The sequence below is a fragment of the Labrus bergylta genome, chromosome 3 (genome assembly GCF_963930695.1).
Source record: "Labrus bergylta chromosome 3, fLabBer1.1, whole genome shotgun sequence".
NCBI lineage: Eukaryota > Metazoa > Chordata > Actinopteri > Labriformes > Labridae > Labrus > Labrus bergylta.
Genome location: NC_089197.1, coordinates 9,414,032 through 9,430,020, shown reverse-complemented (window position 1 = coordinate 9,430,020; position 15,989 = coordinate 9,414,032). Strand labels below are relative to the sequence as shown.

General features: G+C 40.9%; 2 protein-coding genes and 1 long non-coding RNA gene across 6 annotated transcripts in view; 2 read left to right on the top strand and 1 right to left on the bottom strand.

The window, feature by feature from the left end:
* The window catches only part of samd4a (sterile alpha motif domain containing 4A), a 55,090-nt gene extending 48,833 nt beyond the window's left edge, over positions 1–6,257 (bottom strand). For 2 of the 4 annotated variants that reach the window (XM_065952630.1, XM_065952632.1), the window contains exons 1-2: positions 4,408–6,257; positions 2,644–3,361 (exon numbers count right to left, since the gene is read on the bottom strand). In XM_065952630.1, coding sequence (XP_065808702.1) covers positions 2,644–2,839 — 196 coding nt within the window. In that variant the 5' untranslated portion in view covers positions 2,840–3,361; positions 4,408–6,257. The remainder of the gene's footprint in view (positions 1–2,643; positions 3,362–4,407) is intronic. The other 2 variants (XM_020640189.3, XM_065952631.1) reach the window with 1 other exon arrangement.
* On the top strand, positions 4,199–4,989 carry LOC136178576 (uncharacterized). The gene is made up of 3 exons (XR_010665952.1): positions 4,199–4,338; positions 4,611–4,663; positions 4,855–4,989. It is a non-coding gene; the product is annotated as an uncharacterized lncRNA (long non-coding RNA).
* Positions 6,258–7,136: 879 nt separating the features above from the next.
* ero1a (endoplasmic reticulum oxidoreductase 1 alpha) lies at positions 7,137–15,766 on the top strand. The gene is made up of 15 exons (XM_020640160.3): positions 7,137–7,346; positions 8,175–8,294; positions 8,712–8,795; positions 9,020–9,061; positions 9,672–9,748; positions 10,328–10,401; positions 11,115–11,235; positions 11,351–11,412; positions 11,503–11,529; positions 11,635–11,727; positions 12,559–12,805; positions 12,917–12,986; positions 13,367–13,453; positions 13,996–14,132; positions 14,545–15,766. Exons 1-15 carry the CDS (start codon positions 7,275–7,277, stop codon positions 14,603–14,605), a joined length of 1,374 nt encoding a protein of 457 aa, XP_020495816.2. The 5' UTR covers positions 7,137–7,274; the 3' UTR covers positions 14,606–15,766.
* Positions 15,767–15,989: the final 223 nt, after the last annotated feature.

The window sequence follows — 15,989 nt, the reverse complement described above, 5'->3', positions numbered from 1 at the left end:
CTAGGGATGTAACCATTCACTCAACTCACGACATGATTCATGATACTGGGTCCACGATACAATTCTCTCACAATTTATTTTACAAAGTGAGACTGTAGACAAACTATGAGTGAAAAAGACTCCTTAAGGGGCTGTAAACCTGCTTGTCAGTGTGGTTTGGCCTTTTCATGTTTCTTTTCTCTCTACAAGGGGAGGTGATTGGAGCTCCTCATTGTGGTGTGGATTAAATGCTGCATCATGTTGGTTGTGCTCTTTGTGTAGTTCTCTGTCTTCTTGTAATATTTGCACACAGTTTTTGTCTCGTCTGTTATCTTCTCACCTCTTTCATTTTCTGTCTCAGGGAATCCAAAATGCTTCCACACCTCCGATTTAAAAGACAGCGGTGCGTCCTCAATTTCTAAATCTTGCTCTACAGCTGCTGATTCTCACCATATTATTGCGATTCAATTTTCAGAGTACTGATGTGAATCTTGACACCTTTGAATTGATTTATCACAATTTTACAATTCATCTTTACATCCCTACTGTTATCACAAGGCAGGTGTGGCATTATACCGTGATATGGGTTTCAGGAGTTACTGTTTCGTGCTTCACTGAACACAGTTTGGATTTAAAAGTGACCGTTTTGAATCGCTAAATTCCCACCACAGCAACAAAAAAAAAAAAAGACTCACAAACATTTCTGCTAAGTCATGTCACAAAGACTAGCCCCTTTTCATCAAAAGTCTGATTCATATCAAGTCTCTTTTCCACCCAGAGCATAAATCAGAGTCTTTCTAGCAGGGAAATAAAACGATTCATAAAGAGTGTACGATTAAAACAAGACAGTGACTCCACTACGATGTCCGTGCACGTAATTAAATGGCTGCATTATGTTTTCTGTTCGTCAGTATGTTGTTCTCCTCTCTTTTGTGGATGTTGTCATTCCACTGGATTACACATAGCATTGATATAAAGGCAAATATTCTCATTATAACGTCGTGTAGCGGACTCTGTTGCTTCGGCCGCTACTTCCGTGTTGTTTATTTACGTCACGTCTTACCTCAAGAAATCCCCCAACCCCCCCTCCCCTCTGACAGGGAAAGTCCACCGCTGTGAGGAGCATATGTGAACGGCTAGGTCGGGAGAATCTCCGGAGCGGTCCTCCTGCAATATTATCCGGAGTGCATATGTGAAAATGGCTTTTGACTCACACATGATGCACTGTATTCTGAAACTTCAACAAATGAGAAAAAAAACTTTTGTTGAGCTGTAAGATGACATCACCCCCGCCCCCCCAACCGCATCCCCATGTCATCAATCTGCTTTGATCTCTGACAGTCTGAACCAGCCTGACGTTGGGAGGGTCGACTGAGGAAACTTCATGTAGTGTGCTTTGATGTCTCAAGCTTTATATAAAACAATAACAAAGAGCAGCTAGCATTAACTGCTGCCACTACCCATTGTTAAAACTGATGGAAACTTAAAGGTTATGTGTGTGAGTGTCTCTGCAGGGCAGGGCCATTATGTCAGTCCAGTGTAAGCCATCAGATGTGTTGCTGAATGCAGATGTTGCCATAGGTACACACAGACGCATGCTCTCCAGCAGCAGCACTTCTTTCTATTTTTCATGAGCCCAGTTGGTTGCCAGGGTTTTTGTTTCCATGGCCACGCTGCAGTCTGATGCAACAAAACCCAGCTAGAACCCCCCTTGGGTGCCTTGGCGCAATACCAACCCAGGGAGCGATACAGCACTATAGGCTGGCACACTGACTGACTGACTGACTGACTGACTGATGTCTCCAGCCAGCAACAGTGCCAGCTGAGTTAACACTACACACAACCCCAGTGTCCTTCCACATACACATACCGACTGGCTATGCTTTGAGCAGTTTCATAACAGCAGTGATTCAGCTATTTATTTCTCTCGATGGATCCTCAGGAATGTTCAGAACAGGAAATGTATTTGAATGCTAGCGAGGAGCCTGTATGTGTGTGCTCTCCTGTGTGTTTGTTCCAGGGTCAGAGACTTCAGTGCCTTTCGAAAACAAGTCCTTGAAAGCTAAAAAAAGATACAATCTTAAATAATTAAATGAGGACATAAACTATTGGATGATGTTTGCCTCGAAAACAAGAATGATGACAACTACTATATCTTCTTCTGATAAAATTACAGTCCGACAGATGTATCTGTCAGGTGGTAGTATCCGGCCAATAATGGCTCTCCACAGGTAACAATATGAGCATTTGCTAATATCTGCTGATCTGACCACTTTTTTAAATAATGTATACAAACAGTAAAAGTATTAATTCCAATAAAGCTTAAACTCAATTGAGTTACAGTTTAAAAAATTATTTGGGAATTTAGGAATTTTTACATCACATAGTTAGTCCAGTTTCTTTAGTAAAGTAATGTGTTTAAGAAAGCAGCCTTTTGAGTATATTTTCAAAGTCTTATTGATGCACAATCTGAGTAGAAAAGGGCTATTTTCATTTCAGTTTAAAATTCACTTTATCAGACGCCATATAGGTGTGGAGAATTTTTCGCTTCTGGTAAAGGAATAACTGTCAGACTCAAAAACCTCACATCGGTTTGGCTCTAGAAACAACTGCTGCTGAAAGAAAGAGTTGTTGCACTCAACAGTGTCAGTGCAGCCGTCTTACCTGGGCTGTTGGCCTCTCCTTCCAGGACCTGCAGTTCGGTGCACTCGGCAAGGGAATGCTCCAGACAGAGCTGCAGGAAGCGGGCCTGGGTCCGGCTCACTCTCTTCAGCAGGGACAGCAGAGCCACCGTCTGCTCACACTCATTCCATCCCTTGAACCAGCTCGCAAGCACGCCCACCTGATCGCGAAACATCATGGTCTGCGAGGCGGGATTGTAGGCAGACTGACTGTGTTGGTGGCGGGCTGGGCTAAGAGGTGTGGAGAGTGACTCAGAGAGACTTTACAAAGATGGTTTGGGTAAATCTTATGGGAGGATGGCTGTGTTCTTCTGGCTGATGGTTGATGTTTCTATATGGGGGGAATCAAGCAGAGGTTTCAGCTGAAGCACTGTGATGCCATTCTTAGCTTTCTTTGCAGCAGGGACAGCAGGTCAGCAGTCTCAAAATTTGTTTCACCCGCAGCTGTTTTCAGGGTATATTCCTGCTGGTGGGGTTTCAGCACGTCTTCTTCTATTTGATAATCTCCGTTGTTAAGGGGGTGTGGGGGGGTGGGGGGGGGTGGGGTGCCCTTCTAGCTCGGCATTAGTTGATATGAACTGTTCTCGGCTGCTAAGTCCCAGAGGGATTGATATTTGATGAGTCAGCCTTCTTCCAGCACACTCTGTGTCACATCAGCTTCAGCCTCACTGGCATTTTTCTTCAGGGAATCCCTCTTAAGCCTGCAAGAGGATGTTAGAAGTTAGGGGAGGGTGGAAAAAAAATAATAAGGTTGAACAGACAATGCTCTCTGCAGCTATAATACTGCACATCTCTCTTCATATCTTTCAGACTTTTTTTTTTTACGGCGCAGTAGGAAAGACAGCCTCGCTGGAAATGCGACAGTCTCCCTGTTGCTTCAGCTCTGCAGACTTTGTGCTGCTGCAATGGAGGGGGGGGGGGGGGGGGGGGGGGGGAGACAGCCTTCAAAAACTCATACATGCATTTATAGGTCGCCTCCTCGCTGCTGCCTATGCGCATAGGCTTGTGGCATTCACCACCGGGACAAAAATAAATAAATTTCGTTTTTGGTATCCACCCATTCCTAAAAATACAGCTGTCGGTGCTACTAGCGCTGCATCCCGGAATTTTCCACAGAAAGGACGCCGGGTTATCGACGGCGGCGGTCCTTTTGGCAGGGGCTGTGAGCTGTTCAGACTTCACTCCTTTAATTTAATGACACGTTACCTCTTATAAAAACTTCTATATTCTGACCCGGTTAAAATGGCTGTGGAAGTGAGTTTCTTTTTAAAACCGAGTGAAGCTAGGAAGCTAGGAGCAGACTCCCGGTGTCTAAAACTGTCACTTTGCTTCATCAGCACACAGGGAATGACTGTAGGCGGATGTGTGTGTGTGTGTGTGTGTGTGTGTGTGTGTGTGTAAGCAAGTTTGTACAAAGAAAAACGAATTAATCTAACCTTTACTTGACATTTTCATTCCTCCAAAAAACGTAGTGCTGTAACTTTAACACTGTAAGTTAAAGCCAGTATAGTTACCGTCCCTAACAACCGTTGCCAACACGACGTAGAAACCGTTACTAATAACACATAAAGGGGTTCGTTAGCCGGCTGTGGGATATCAGCACAAAGTCTACAGTTTTTGTTCAAGAAATACCCCAAAAGAGACCGAACACAAGCAAAAAAAACACGAATAAAGCAGGGTGAGTAAACTTCTGTTTCAATGTTTCCATTGTCATAGAAACGGTTGGGCTTAAGTTGGCGGTTCTTACCTCCCGGAGCAGTTCGCATCGTTGGTTTGTTTCAGGTCGGGCGTCAGGCTCAGCTTCTTTTTGTTTTCGGGGAGCGGTGCCCCTTCACTGCGGGTCTGTGAGATTTGCCATCTTGACTAACTTTTCCTCTCTCTCTCTCTCTCTCTCTCTCTCTCTCTCTCTCTCTCTCTCTCTCTCTCTCTCTCCCTCTCTCTCTCCTGCAGACGGGTTGCTTGCTTGGCTGCTCTGGTCTAAAACGGCACGGTGAAGCTGGACAGTAAGTAGGACGTAACTTCCTGTTGCTAACTTTCAAAATAAAGCAGCCACGAACCGGATCCAGCCAAAAGTTTTGATTGAAAACAATGAAAATAAATTCTAATTAAAAACTGGAACTTAATAAGTTAATTGTTTTTCAATTTTCAATAAGAAAGAAAATTTGATATTTGACTTTTTTCTTTTTACCTGCAGAATTTGTGTTACAAGATTTGGACCTCAAGATTTAAATTTATTGTCACATCCATAATATATTCGCAGCATACATGGGAGTGAAATACCGTTCTACTAAAACCAGGCAGACCTCCTGTCAAATCTTTTTTTTTTTTCCCAGGTCCAGATATTTATTTTCCACTTTAAGATTATTCTTATTCAGACTTGTGTCACTGATCTAACAAGGGGCATAGTGTAATGAATTACAAGTGACAGCAATAAATTATAAGTCAAAACGACGACAACAAAAAAGATCTGTGTTTTTTTATGCTGTCTAGAAAAAAAAACGTGTGCTCCTAAGTCGGACAGTGCAATTCAAATAAAATATCCTAATTTTCACCATGCAACTATGTATAAAAAAAACATGTTTGTATGGTTTTGCTGAAAATTGAAAACAGTCAATTTGTAGTATTTCCTATTTATTGTAGGCCTACGTCAATAAATACTTTATATTTTGCAAAGACAGCATATATTGGTATATCCCTTGAATTATGTATAGCCTACTATTAGAGAGTATTGTGTTTTCATAGTTGCATCAAAAATGTTATGTTAACGCACCTTACACGATTTGTAAATTTCTGCTTTTACTTTTAAGACAGCAGCATTCCGTTTCCGGCTGAGTGTCGTGAGCTTTGACAAAAGGAGGGTCGCGCTGCCCGTTTCCACATGCTAATCATTAACAGCGGAGCATTACGTCAGGGGCTTGGCAGCGCGAGGAAGCACCAAAATAGAGGGAGAGAAAGAGAGAAAGAGAGAGAGAGAGGAGGGGGCGACTGACGACGAAACTATAAGAACATTTAGGAAAACGAAACCTTTAAAGTCAACATCTTGTCAGATAAAACTGAAGAGTAAAAGAATACAAACAAGACGAGTTAGATTCCTGATACTTATAATCCAATCCAGGCTATCAATTTCATTTATATATGTCACAACACATCTGTAGTTTGAGTTTCTAGGATCCATGAGAAATCTACTATCTATGAAGAGACAGATGATAAAGTTGTAAAGTGAAGGACTGGAGACTTCAGAGTTGTAGAACAATGAAAGGCAAGCTTAGCAGATAACATATTTACATTTCAAATGTGAGGTTATTTATGTATTTTGTTATTTAAAAGATTATAAGATTTTGTGCCTTTACTGGAGAGTGGATAGAGTAGGAATAGGCCGGGCTCAAACCCGGTCTGCTCGCTTGGAGGACCACAGCCTCCGTACATGGGGTACCGCTAGGCCATCTGCACCCCTGGATCTTATTTCATATTTCACTTTCTCTGAGATTGTTAATGGTTGTTTTGTAATAAACATTTTCTATATAATCTATATTTTTCCCATTGTTGTGATCCTTTGCATGTCTTGTGTGAAGCCCTTTGAATTACCTCGTTGCTGAAATGTGCTATATAAAACAAAACTTACCTTGTCTCATGTGCTTTCAAGAGTTCATATTTGTTTTAAATATTTTCTACAGCGTGGGAATTTTGTTTTAAATTTTCTAAATACTTTTGACAGCACACCTTAGACTTTAACTTTTGTTTCTAAGTTACTACATTTTTTTATCAAGTATTTTTCCTAAAAAGTGTCTCATGCAGCATCACAAAATATTTCACTTCTTTGCAAAAAAAGTTGCAAATAAAATTCTCCTTAGGCTACTTAGGTTTTAAGGCTGAGACTTGGGGAAAATTTGAATTATATTTATTTTAGCAGAAACTCCCTATATGGGGTAAAAGTAAGAGAATGGGCGTCCTTTAGCTCCCCCGTGTGGCTGAGTTGTGGTATTACAGTACAGTTAATTTAAACTCAATTAACCTTTTAACAAAAACACATTTTGATCAAATAAACCAAAAATAATAATAATACGAGTTTGGCTATCAGCATATTTATACACTTCAATGTTTTGAAAATGAAAACAAACTCACGTTAATTTTCTGTAAAAGTCAAGTTCAGAAAACATTTGTTCGTTTCAAGGTTTAAAAGTATTCATGTTGCGAGCTTGTAAATTATATTAAAGTCTTTTATAGCGGCATTAGAGGTTAGAAATAGAATACTATTTGGACACACTGCAGGCTTCAGTCGGATAGTTTTGTTGGAGAACCGGAGAAATACTTTGAAAGTTTGTAACAGAATAAAATAATATAGGCTAAACAAGGTTTCTCCGCACTGTGCCACCGTCTGTTTGAAATCCCAAACATTTTCTTTTTGACCAAAGTAAGAAATCCGAACATTAAAGCTGCTGATCATCTAGTCACGTAATCCACGTAGCGGACAGGAGGTGAGTCAAACACCAGGAAGTATGACGTCACCTCACATCCCCGATTCCACCAAACTTCTGAAGTGAAGCGTTTTCTACACTTATTGGCGATCTAAAGTTGGGTGTCAAACGGAGGTCCGTGGAAAGAGAAGAGGTCGTTATGAAGCTGGTGGTCTGCCTGTTCCTCCTCCTGCTCGTATCCGGCTCTGCAGACAGCAGGTGCTTCTGTCAGGTGAGCGAAACGACGCGCACTATCAGGATGTTTATGGGTTCATATTACTGCTGCTGTAACTCCTAGATTGTGTAGACATATATCCTGTAGACATCTGAATCTGTGCTACTTTATCATACTTTATACTAGTTTAATCTGCTTCATATTCTCTATAATCAGCATGTTTTGGTGTTCCTGTCATGTGAACAGCTCAAGACAATACAGGGCAGTTTTATTATAAAGCACATTTAAAAACAGGGCAGTAAAACATGTTTTATATGGACTAATACAAGCATTCAACATTTAAAAAAGAAAAATAAACAAATGTATAAATAAAATAAAATACAGTCATGGTTGTAATTTTGTATTTATGAAGATGTGCATTCAGTAAAAACAACAGCAACAACACATGTGCATGGACTTGAAATTAAACATGTAAATAAATATAAGGCACCAACTTTGTGAAAAAATAATTGTATTTGTATTTTAAAAGTCCTCTTTGTCTTTTTAAAGTGACTGATGCATGTGTGTTGCTGATGAGTGGTTATAGAGTCTTATAAAGTGGCCATGAGAGTGTAAAAAGCTGCATCTTATTGTGATAACATTTAATGAAGGGTATGGTGGCTGTTTTATGGCGCAGTGATGAGTCCAAACTTTCCCCAAGTCCAACAAAATGATTGCAAAACAGAAAGAGTTACGGACGAAAGGCTCAAGAGAAGAGCAGAGCTGTAAAGTTAGTGGTGAGCGTTAGAGCTGATATGAGATCATCAGTCAGTTTGACTCTCTGTTTCCTGACTGGAGGCTCTGCCAGCTGACTGTCTCTACACTAAAGGCTTCTATCTCACAAAGGTCACAGGTGACCTGGACGACTGCACCTGTGACGTGGAAACCATCGACAGCTTCAACAACGAGCTGCTTTTCCCCAAACTTCAAACTCTTCTGGAGTCTGACTATTTCAGGTTCTACAAGGTAAAGGGAACTGAAACACACACACACACACACACACACACACACACACACACACACACACACACACTCACACACTCACACACACAGGTTTAGTGCTGAGGTGTTGTCATAATGATAAATAATAATACATTTTAGTGAAAGGTGCCTTTCAAAGCACTGAAGGTCACCTGACAGAGCAGAAATAAAAACAACAATACATCAATAGAATTAACATTAAAAAGACAGATTTACAGGATGTATAAAATCATTGTGTGGAGGATTTATGAGACAGGGTGGAGAATGATCAAGCAGAATATGACCGTCTAAAGAGATGTGTTTTGAGATGAGATTTCAAAATGGAGAGAGAGTCAATATTATGGATGTCTGGTGGGAGGGAGCGGCCTGAAGACCCCCGTTGTTCTACCTGATCATCTGCAGGTGAACCTGAACAAGCCGTGTCCGTTCTGGACGGTCAGCAGTCACTGCGGTCTGAAGGACTGTGCTGTGAAGCCCTGCAAGCCTGTGAGTCTGCATCTTCTTCTTGAATTTTACATTCTTTTTTTAATCCCTGAGGGAGATTTGGTTTAATGATGTTTAGATACACACAGGCCCGAATCACACACACAACGTTTTCCTGCAAGTTGTCGTGGGGTAAATGGAAATACTCAAATGAAGTGCAACTACTTTGCAGCACAGTGCGACTCACGTTTATTCCCCTCAGACTGACGTAAACTGTCTGCTCACAGAACGACGTGCCAGAAGGAATCAGATCGTCCTCACTCCACAAGGTGAGTGTTTTAGGATCACGTGTGTGTGCGCGCTCTGCAGTCACAGAGGTCCATGAACGAAACCTCTTTGATTTCTGTTTTAATTCCTCACAGTATAACAGTTCAATCAGGAGAGACTTCATTGAGAATGAACAATTATTTATTTAAGAATTTAGAAATAAATGTGCAAAGTGTTTGAGGATTTGACGACTTCATGTACTCGGAGGGGTAATGAGGCCGACAGCAGGATGTTTTAGTTCACATTTTTTAGCCTACCTTTCACTGTCGTTATGCTACTGCTCAATGTGCCTTTGAACTGTCCATCAGTGGACAAATCAAGTTTTTAGAATTTGAATTTGAATTTGAATTTTGAAAACAGCAGACTGAGGAGGAAGATAGGCTCACTAACTTTTTCAAATGTAATAAAAAGTTTTAATTGATCACAATCTCAACGTTGCAATTCAGGTGACGAAAGATTGATTAAAACTTTCTGTGGCAAAGTGTGCGGGCCTACCTTCTTCCTCAAAACAAAACAAAAAACAACTGCAAAATGTGTCAGGAGTGCAGAGACAACACTCTCCTGAGAGATAATGAAGATGTGATTAATGTATGTTTATGTGTGTGCGTTCAGTATCCAGCAGAATCAAATGAGCAGCGGGGTGAATGTGAGCAGGCGGGACGTCTCGGAGCTGTAGATGTCTCTTTAAGGTGAGTCCAACCATCCAGAGGAACCTACAAGACAAGAGAGCTCAGGAGCTGCCAGGACAACATGTGCTTAGTAACTTGAATAGTACATGAAGATAAACAGATAGTGACCTGCAGGAGAGGGAGAGACAGGAGCTCAAGGTGCCAGTTCCCCCGGTAGTCTAAGCCTATAGCAGCAGAACTAGGAGCTGTTTTTAGATTTATCAAAAAGGAAGGTTTATTCTTAAAAGCACAGAGTGTGTCTGCCTCCTGGACCCTGATTGGTAGATGATTCTAAGGGGGAGGGGCCTGATAACCGAAGGCTCTACCTCCCATAGTATATTTTAGAAGGTAATACATTAGAGGAGGAGGAGGAGGAAAAATAGCAATACCAAAAGGCATAAATGCTCAGATACAAGTACAAGTTGTAAGTTGTTACTACAATAATACACACAACTATGAAAAAATGAAATGATTATAAGCATCAAAGAATCAATTTCTTCTTTTTTTTTTGACACAGCTGTGAGTTTAAATGTCCAGTGTGAGCGATGAGCTCTGGACGGGGATGAGCTGACTCACAAACGTCTGTGTTTTGGTTTGTAGTGAGGAGACCAGAGAGGCTCTGCTGAACTGGAGCAAACATGATGACGAGGCCGAGCGCTTCTGTGTGCTAGAAGGTAAATAATAAACCCAGCAGCTGAGGAAAGGACTGATGCTTTTAAAAAAAATGTTTTATTAAATGCATAAAAAAGTTCATCACGTGTGGAAACATTTATGGTCAGATGATTGAGATCTCCACATTTAGCGGGGATCATAATTGAAACACGAAATAGGATTTTTCAAGGGGAGCACAACGCTAAATTTTGTGTTATTATAAAAAACAAACTCGAGGATAACATATATATGTAGGTCATGTTAGGGTGTAGGGTAGTTTTTTTTTAAGGCAAATCAGTTATGTTTTAAAGTTTTTACTTTGGCTGTGGCTCAGTGGTAGAGTCGATCGTTGCTCAGTCCGATGTGTCCTTGGGTAAGACACTTAACCCTGAATAACTTGAGCTAGTTCTGAGCTACACTACAGATTCATTTAAGATCATTTTGTGGTTAAGAATAAAGTGTGTGTGCTATTTATTTGGCTTCAGCAGTGAAATGTTGCAAACACAGGTATTGCGAAAAGATTGCAGCCGATTGTCACGGCAGCTGTAGGTTATTGAACACGTTTATATTTGTTCAGTTATTAAAATATTGAACAATGTAAGCACATATTATGCATTTTTTGCTTTTCTTGTTTGTATTTTTTCAAATCCAAATATAAACAATCAAACTGTAGCTGTTTCCAATTTTGTGAAGCCTTAGTGATTTAAAGCTGACTAAAGTGGGTTGACGTTTTCAGACGAGGGGTCGCCTGATTCCCAGTACGTGGACCTGCTGCTGAACCCAGAGCGCTTCACGGGCTACAAAGGACCAGAGGCGTGGAGGATCTGGAACAGCATCTACGAGGAGAACTGTTTCAAGTAAACTGGAGCAAAAAGAGAACAATGAGACAATGTTTCTTCACTCAGTCATTTTGTGTTTGTGTGAATCAGTCACTGAAAAGGATCTTTTTTTTTTTAAAACCCCCCGTCACAGACCCTTTACCATCAAGAGACCCCTGATTTCCAACTCATTCTACAGCAGCCCTGGAAGTGAAGGTGTGATATATGAACCTTTACTCCTCAACACAGTTTACACTCTTTTTAATCGGTGTCCATTAACTAAAACGTTTACTTTCATAATTACAGCTAAGACCTTCCACAGATGGTTGGAAGGTGAGTCAACATTTCAGCTAAAGATTCAAGGACAAACTTTAAACTGTTTCACAGTTTTTAATGATTCTCTGTTTGTGTGTGTGTGTGTGTGTGTGTGTGTGTCAGGTCAGTGTGTGGAGAAAAGGGCTTTCTACAGGCTCATCTCTGGCCTCCATGCCAGCATCAACATACACCTGAGCGCCCGATACCTCCTGGATGGTGAGCCACACTAAACGCCTGTACAAATCTGCACTATTCACATTTATTCAGTCACTCGTAAAAAGTCAGGCTCTCTTTTAGGACAGTGATTCCCAACCTGTTTTGGCTTCGACTTCACAAAAGTCTTGGGACTCCAGACAAAAACACTTTGCCAGCTTTGTGCTAAAACAATTACAATTTCAATCACGTGATATTTTTTTTTTTTTTATTGTGTTGAAAGTAAATATAAAGTTTACTAGATTACATTTAGACTATTTCAGGTATGATATCGTGGCTGGGGCAGAAAGGCCGGGAGGAGATCTGTGCGTAAAGGGAGGATTTTATTTTTCTCAATGTAATGTGCAGCCGGGTGAGCTTGTATTTACAAGGCTGGAAATGAGAGACAGACACAGATACTGCAAGTATGGATAACGTCTTGTAGCTTAATTAAGGCAGAATGCTTCAATATATTTTTTACTTTGATCTATAATTAGATATTTCAGAGGACCCCCTTTGAATCCCATGCGATCCCATTTGGGTTGGGACCCCAAGGTTAAGGGAGCCGGTTTTAGGGAAAAGGCTTCTAATCCAATCGAATAGATTCTAATTAACTTTCTGAATGTTGGTACAAAAACGAGAAGTGCCATCTGGTTTTGGTATGAGCAGGCGACTAGGTGAGGCAGACTTGTAGCAGAAGGGTGTGGCAAGCCTGCAACACACACAGAAGGTCAGAGAGTGTAAAACAGCTCGCTGCCAAAAGACGGGACACAGACACCGGAGGTAACACTCAAGTGGAAACACAGCCATCACTGTTATTCCTCAGCTGTGCAGTTATCCCCTTCTTCCCCTCAGACAGCTGGTTCCAGAAGACGTGGGGTCACAACGTGTCAGAGTTCAGAGGGCGTTTCGATTCAGAGCTGACGGCCGGCGAGGGGCCAAAGAGGCTGCGTAACCTTTACTTCCTGTACCTGATCGAGTTGAGAGCTCTGGCCAAAGCTCTGCCGTTCTTCCAGCAGCCGTCTTTTCAGCTGTACACCGGCAGAGCTGAGGAGGACCAGAGACACAAAGAGCTGCTGCTGCACATCCTGCAGCTGGCCAGGTCGGTCCGACGCGAAATACAAACACAAGAACCAGAAGGCCTGATGGTTCATGGTGTCACTGTCATAGTCATTGTCTTACCTGAATGCTGAAACCTTTCTTCTCTCTCCAGATCTTTCCCGCTGCACTTTGATGAGACGTCTCTGTTTACTGGAGATGAAAAGGAAGCAGCCAAACTGAAGGTCAGCAAGCCTTCAAGACTCTTCAACCTATAAATTATAGAAATAGAAAGACAGACCCGCCGAGCAGCACATGAATGCTGCATAACTTAAGCTAAGACTTGATCAAGACTCATGATCCTCCACACACGATCACAAATGACGGTTTTGCAACCGCTCACTTTCACTCCCGCTTTTCATGCTGTAGGTCTTGATTGCTGACTTTAGACAGGTGAACTCAATCATCAGCTGCAGTATAGAGTTGTGGCAGCTCTAATTTGCAGCAGAGAGAGAAATAAAGAGAGCGAGATGAAACGGGAACAAAAACCCAGACCACAATAGCACAAAACACACACATTAAAGTACATTAAAGTAGTGAGTTTCCTGTGCTGTGTTTATGTCAGGAGGACATCAGACTGGCGTTCCTCAACATCTCCCGGATCATGGACTGTGTGGGTTGCTTCAAATGTCGACTGTGGGGGAAACTTCAGGTCAGAAACATTTCTAAAACAGTGACATTAAAGGAGCAATATGTAAGATATCTACTGAATGTCTGATCAGACATTAAGGAAACATGCTATGTTGAAGTTCTGGCTTCTCTGACAACAATGCAGCAGCCAGTATGTCCTCCTTCTAACTTTAGATTCTGCTCCTGAATGCTCTGGATTTGTTTAGACAGCTCTCTACAATGTTTTGAATTTAGACTGCAGTACCCATTTTAAACACTAGGTATCAGAGTTACATATTGCTCCTTTAATTATATATCAGAGACACTTGAGTTTTCTGTACAGTGGTGGAATTTAACTAAATACATTTGATCAAGCACTTTATTGAACTATAAATATCAGGTGCTGGTTCTTAACTTGAATTCATAGTTTGTAGCAGATACAATTTGAAATTAAAAAAAACAAACAAACAAACTAGTAAATGGTGCAATGACACTATTATATGTGCTCTATATTACAACATCATTGTTATCATCTGCCTTGTTTTCCTCTCTTGTCCTCTCTCTCTCTCCCTCTGTCATCATCAGACTCAGGGATTAGGAACATCACTGAAGATTTTGTTTTCAGAGCGACAGATTGAAGCTCTGCCCTCGTCCAGCGACCAGCGACCCAGATTTCAGCTCAGCCGACAGGAGATAGTCTCGCTGCTCAACGCCTTCGGACGGTAAGAGAGTCTGCCAGCATCATATCTGTGAATATCTGATCAATAATTATTTTTGATTTTCAAAGCAGCTCAGAGCACCTTCCCTGCTATGAGTTAACTCCACAAACTGAGCAGACAAAGACAGGGTTGTGTTTGTCTGGAGCACTTTTACTACTTTAATATATTATAACCTAGGGCACAAATATTAACCCAAAATGTATCTTCCCCATATGAGGAAACAGGAAATGGGAAACAGGATCATTTGAGGATGTAATGAAAAACTCCAGTTTCCATTCCTTATATCCTCAAACAAACTGGAGTTAATGGCATTCAGAATATATTTGGGGGAGGAAGGGGGGACTTTCTAATTAATGTTTAATTCATATTAAACATGTGTACACCCTCTCTTGACGTAGCCTTTTTCTTCTTGAAGGATTTCAACGAGCATCAGAGAGCTGAAGACCTTCAGATCGCTGCTGGCAGAGGATGGATGACGATGAGGGGAGGAGTCAGGCTTTATCAATCCACTCTTTGACTGTCAACCCCCTCACAATCAGTGCTCAAAACGTCCCGCCTAAGTCTCAGAGTTTATTCTACAATTCATTTGATGCAGACGCTTTTGTCCAAAGCGACGTACATCAGACAGAGTTTAGTTAGAAGAAAGATAAAGGCTGTGTTCTTTAAACAGGTTTAAAGGGAAACTTTTAAACTTTTCAACCTTCTTCTTATCCTTATAACTTTGGCTCTGTTCCGCCGAGAGACTTCATTTTTGCTTTAAAATGTTCACAAACTTTTTTTTATGTACTTTTCTTGCTATCTTGTTTACTTTTTAAACTGTAACTCCAACTGTTTCATGAAGTTTTTTTTTTAGCTGTTTTCACCCTTTTATAATGGGTGTGTATGTGGTGGAATGTTCAGGGTTAGAGTGGTGACAAAGTTTTGAGATAGTTTCAAAATCTCCCAAACAATTTGCAGTTTTTGCACAATTTTCACTCCACACACCTGAATTTACCCTCAAAATGTAGGGACACTTGTCCTCTTCCACTGATTCGTTTTTATTTGGTCAAACAGAGCAACGGTTTTGACACTGTGAGCTTCAAAGCAGAAGGTGGTCCAAATGTCTCTCCTTCTGCTTGGGACTAAGTTTTTAGATCGCTGTGGTTCCCACATTTCTTGGATCCCAGACGTAAAAATCACATCAGCCGTTTGTCCTGTCCCGCACAAAATCATAATTTAGCCACCAACTCTTTAATTTTACCTTTCAAAATGAGCCCAATTATCACTTATTTTGTGTGTCCATCACTGTTTCTATTTACAGATTACCAGTTCATTTGGTCAGACCATTGAAGAAGCTGCATGATTGATGATCTTGTAGACTTTTAAAAGACGATGTCGAGGATTTACTGACATCAGGTGGCTTATATTCTTGTCTAGAGCCTGTTTTACTAATAATCCTGTAAGTATTTTATGAAGTGAAACTATAATTATCCTATTTATCATAAGTCACAAAAGTGTGCAAAGTGTTTGTACACTATTTTTTTAACAACATTTAGTGAAGGAAATAAATTCTTCATCTTAATCATGATTTGGCAAATTAAATTGTTTCAGATAAATTTCATGCATTAACTGACATTAAAGTAGATCTATTACAACGATCCGTATTTGTATTCATACAGAAAATCTTACAATTTTGGATGTCCATACTTAACCCTGGGAAAGTTTTCAAACACAAATTACACAGATGCTGGTATAATCCCCGGACGTGGCTTCCTGCTGCTCTGAGCGAGATGTTACGAGAACCTTTAGAGATTTGGCCAGAACCTGACAACGTAGAGCAAAGCTGAGGACAGACAAAGGTTGAAGGAAAGGTGGCGGGAG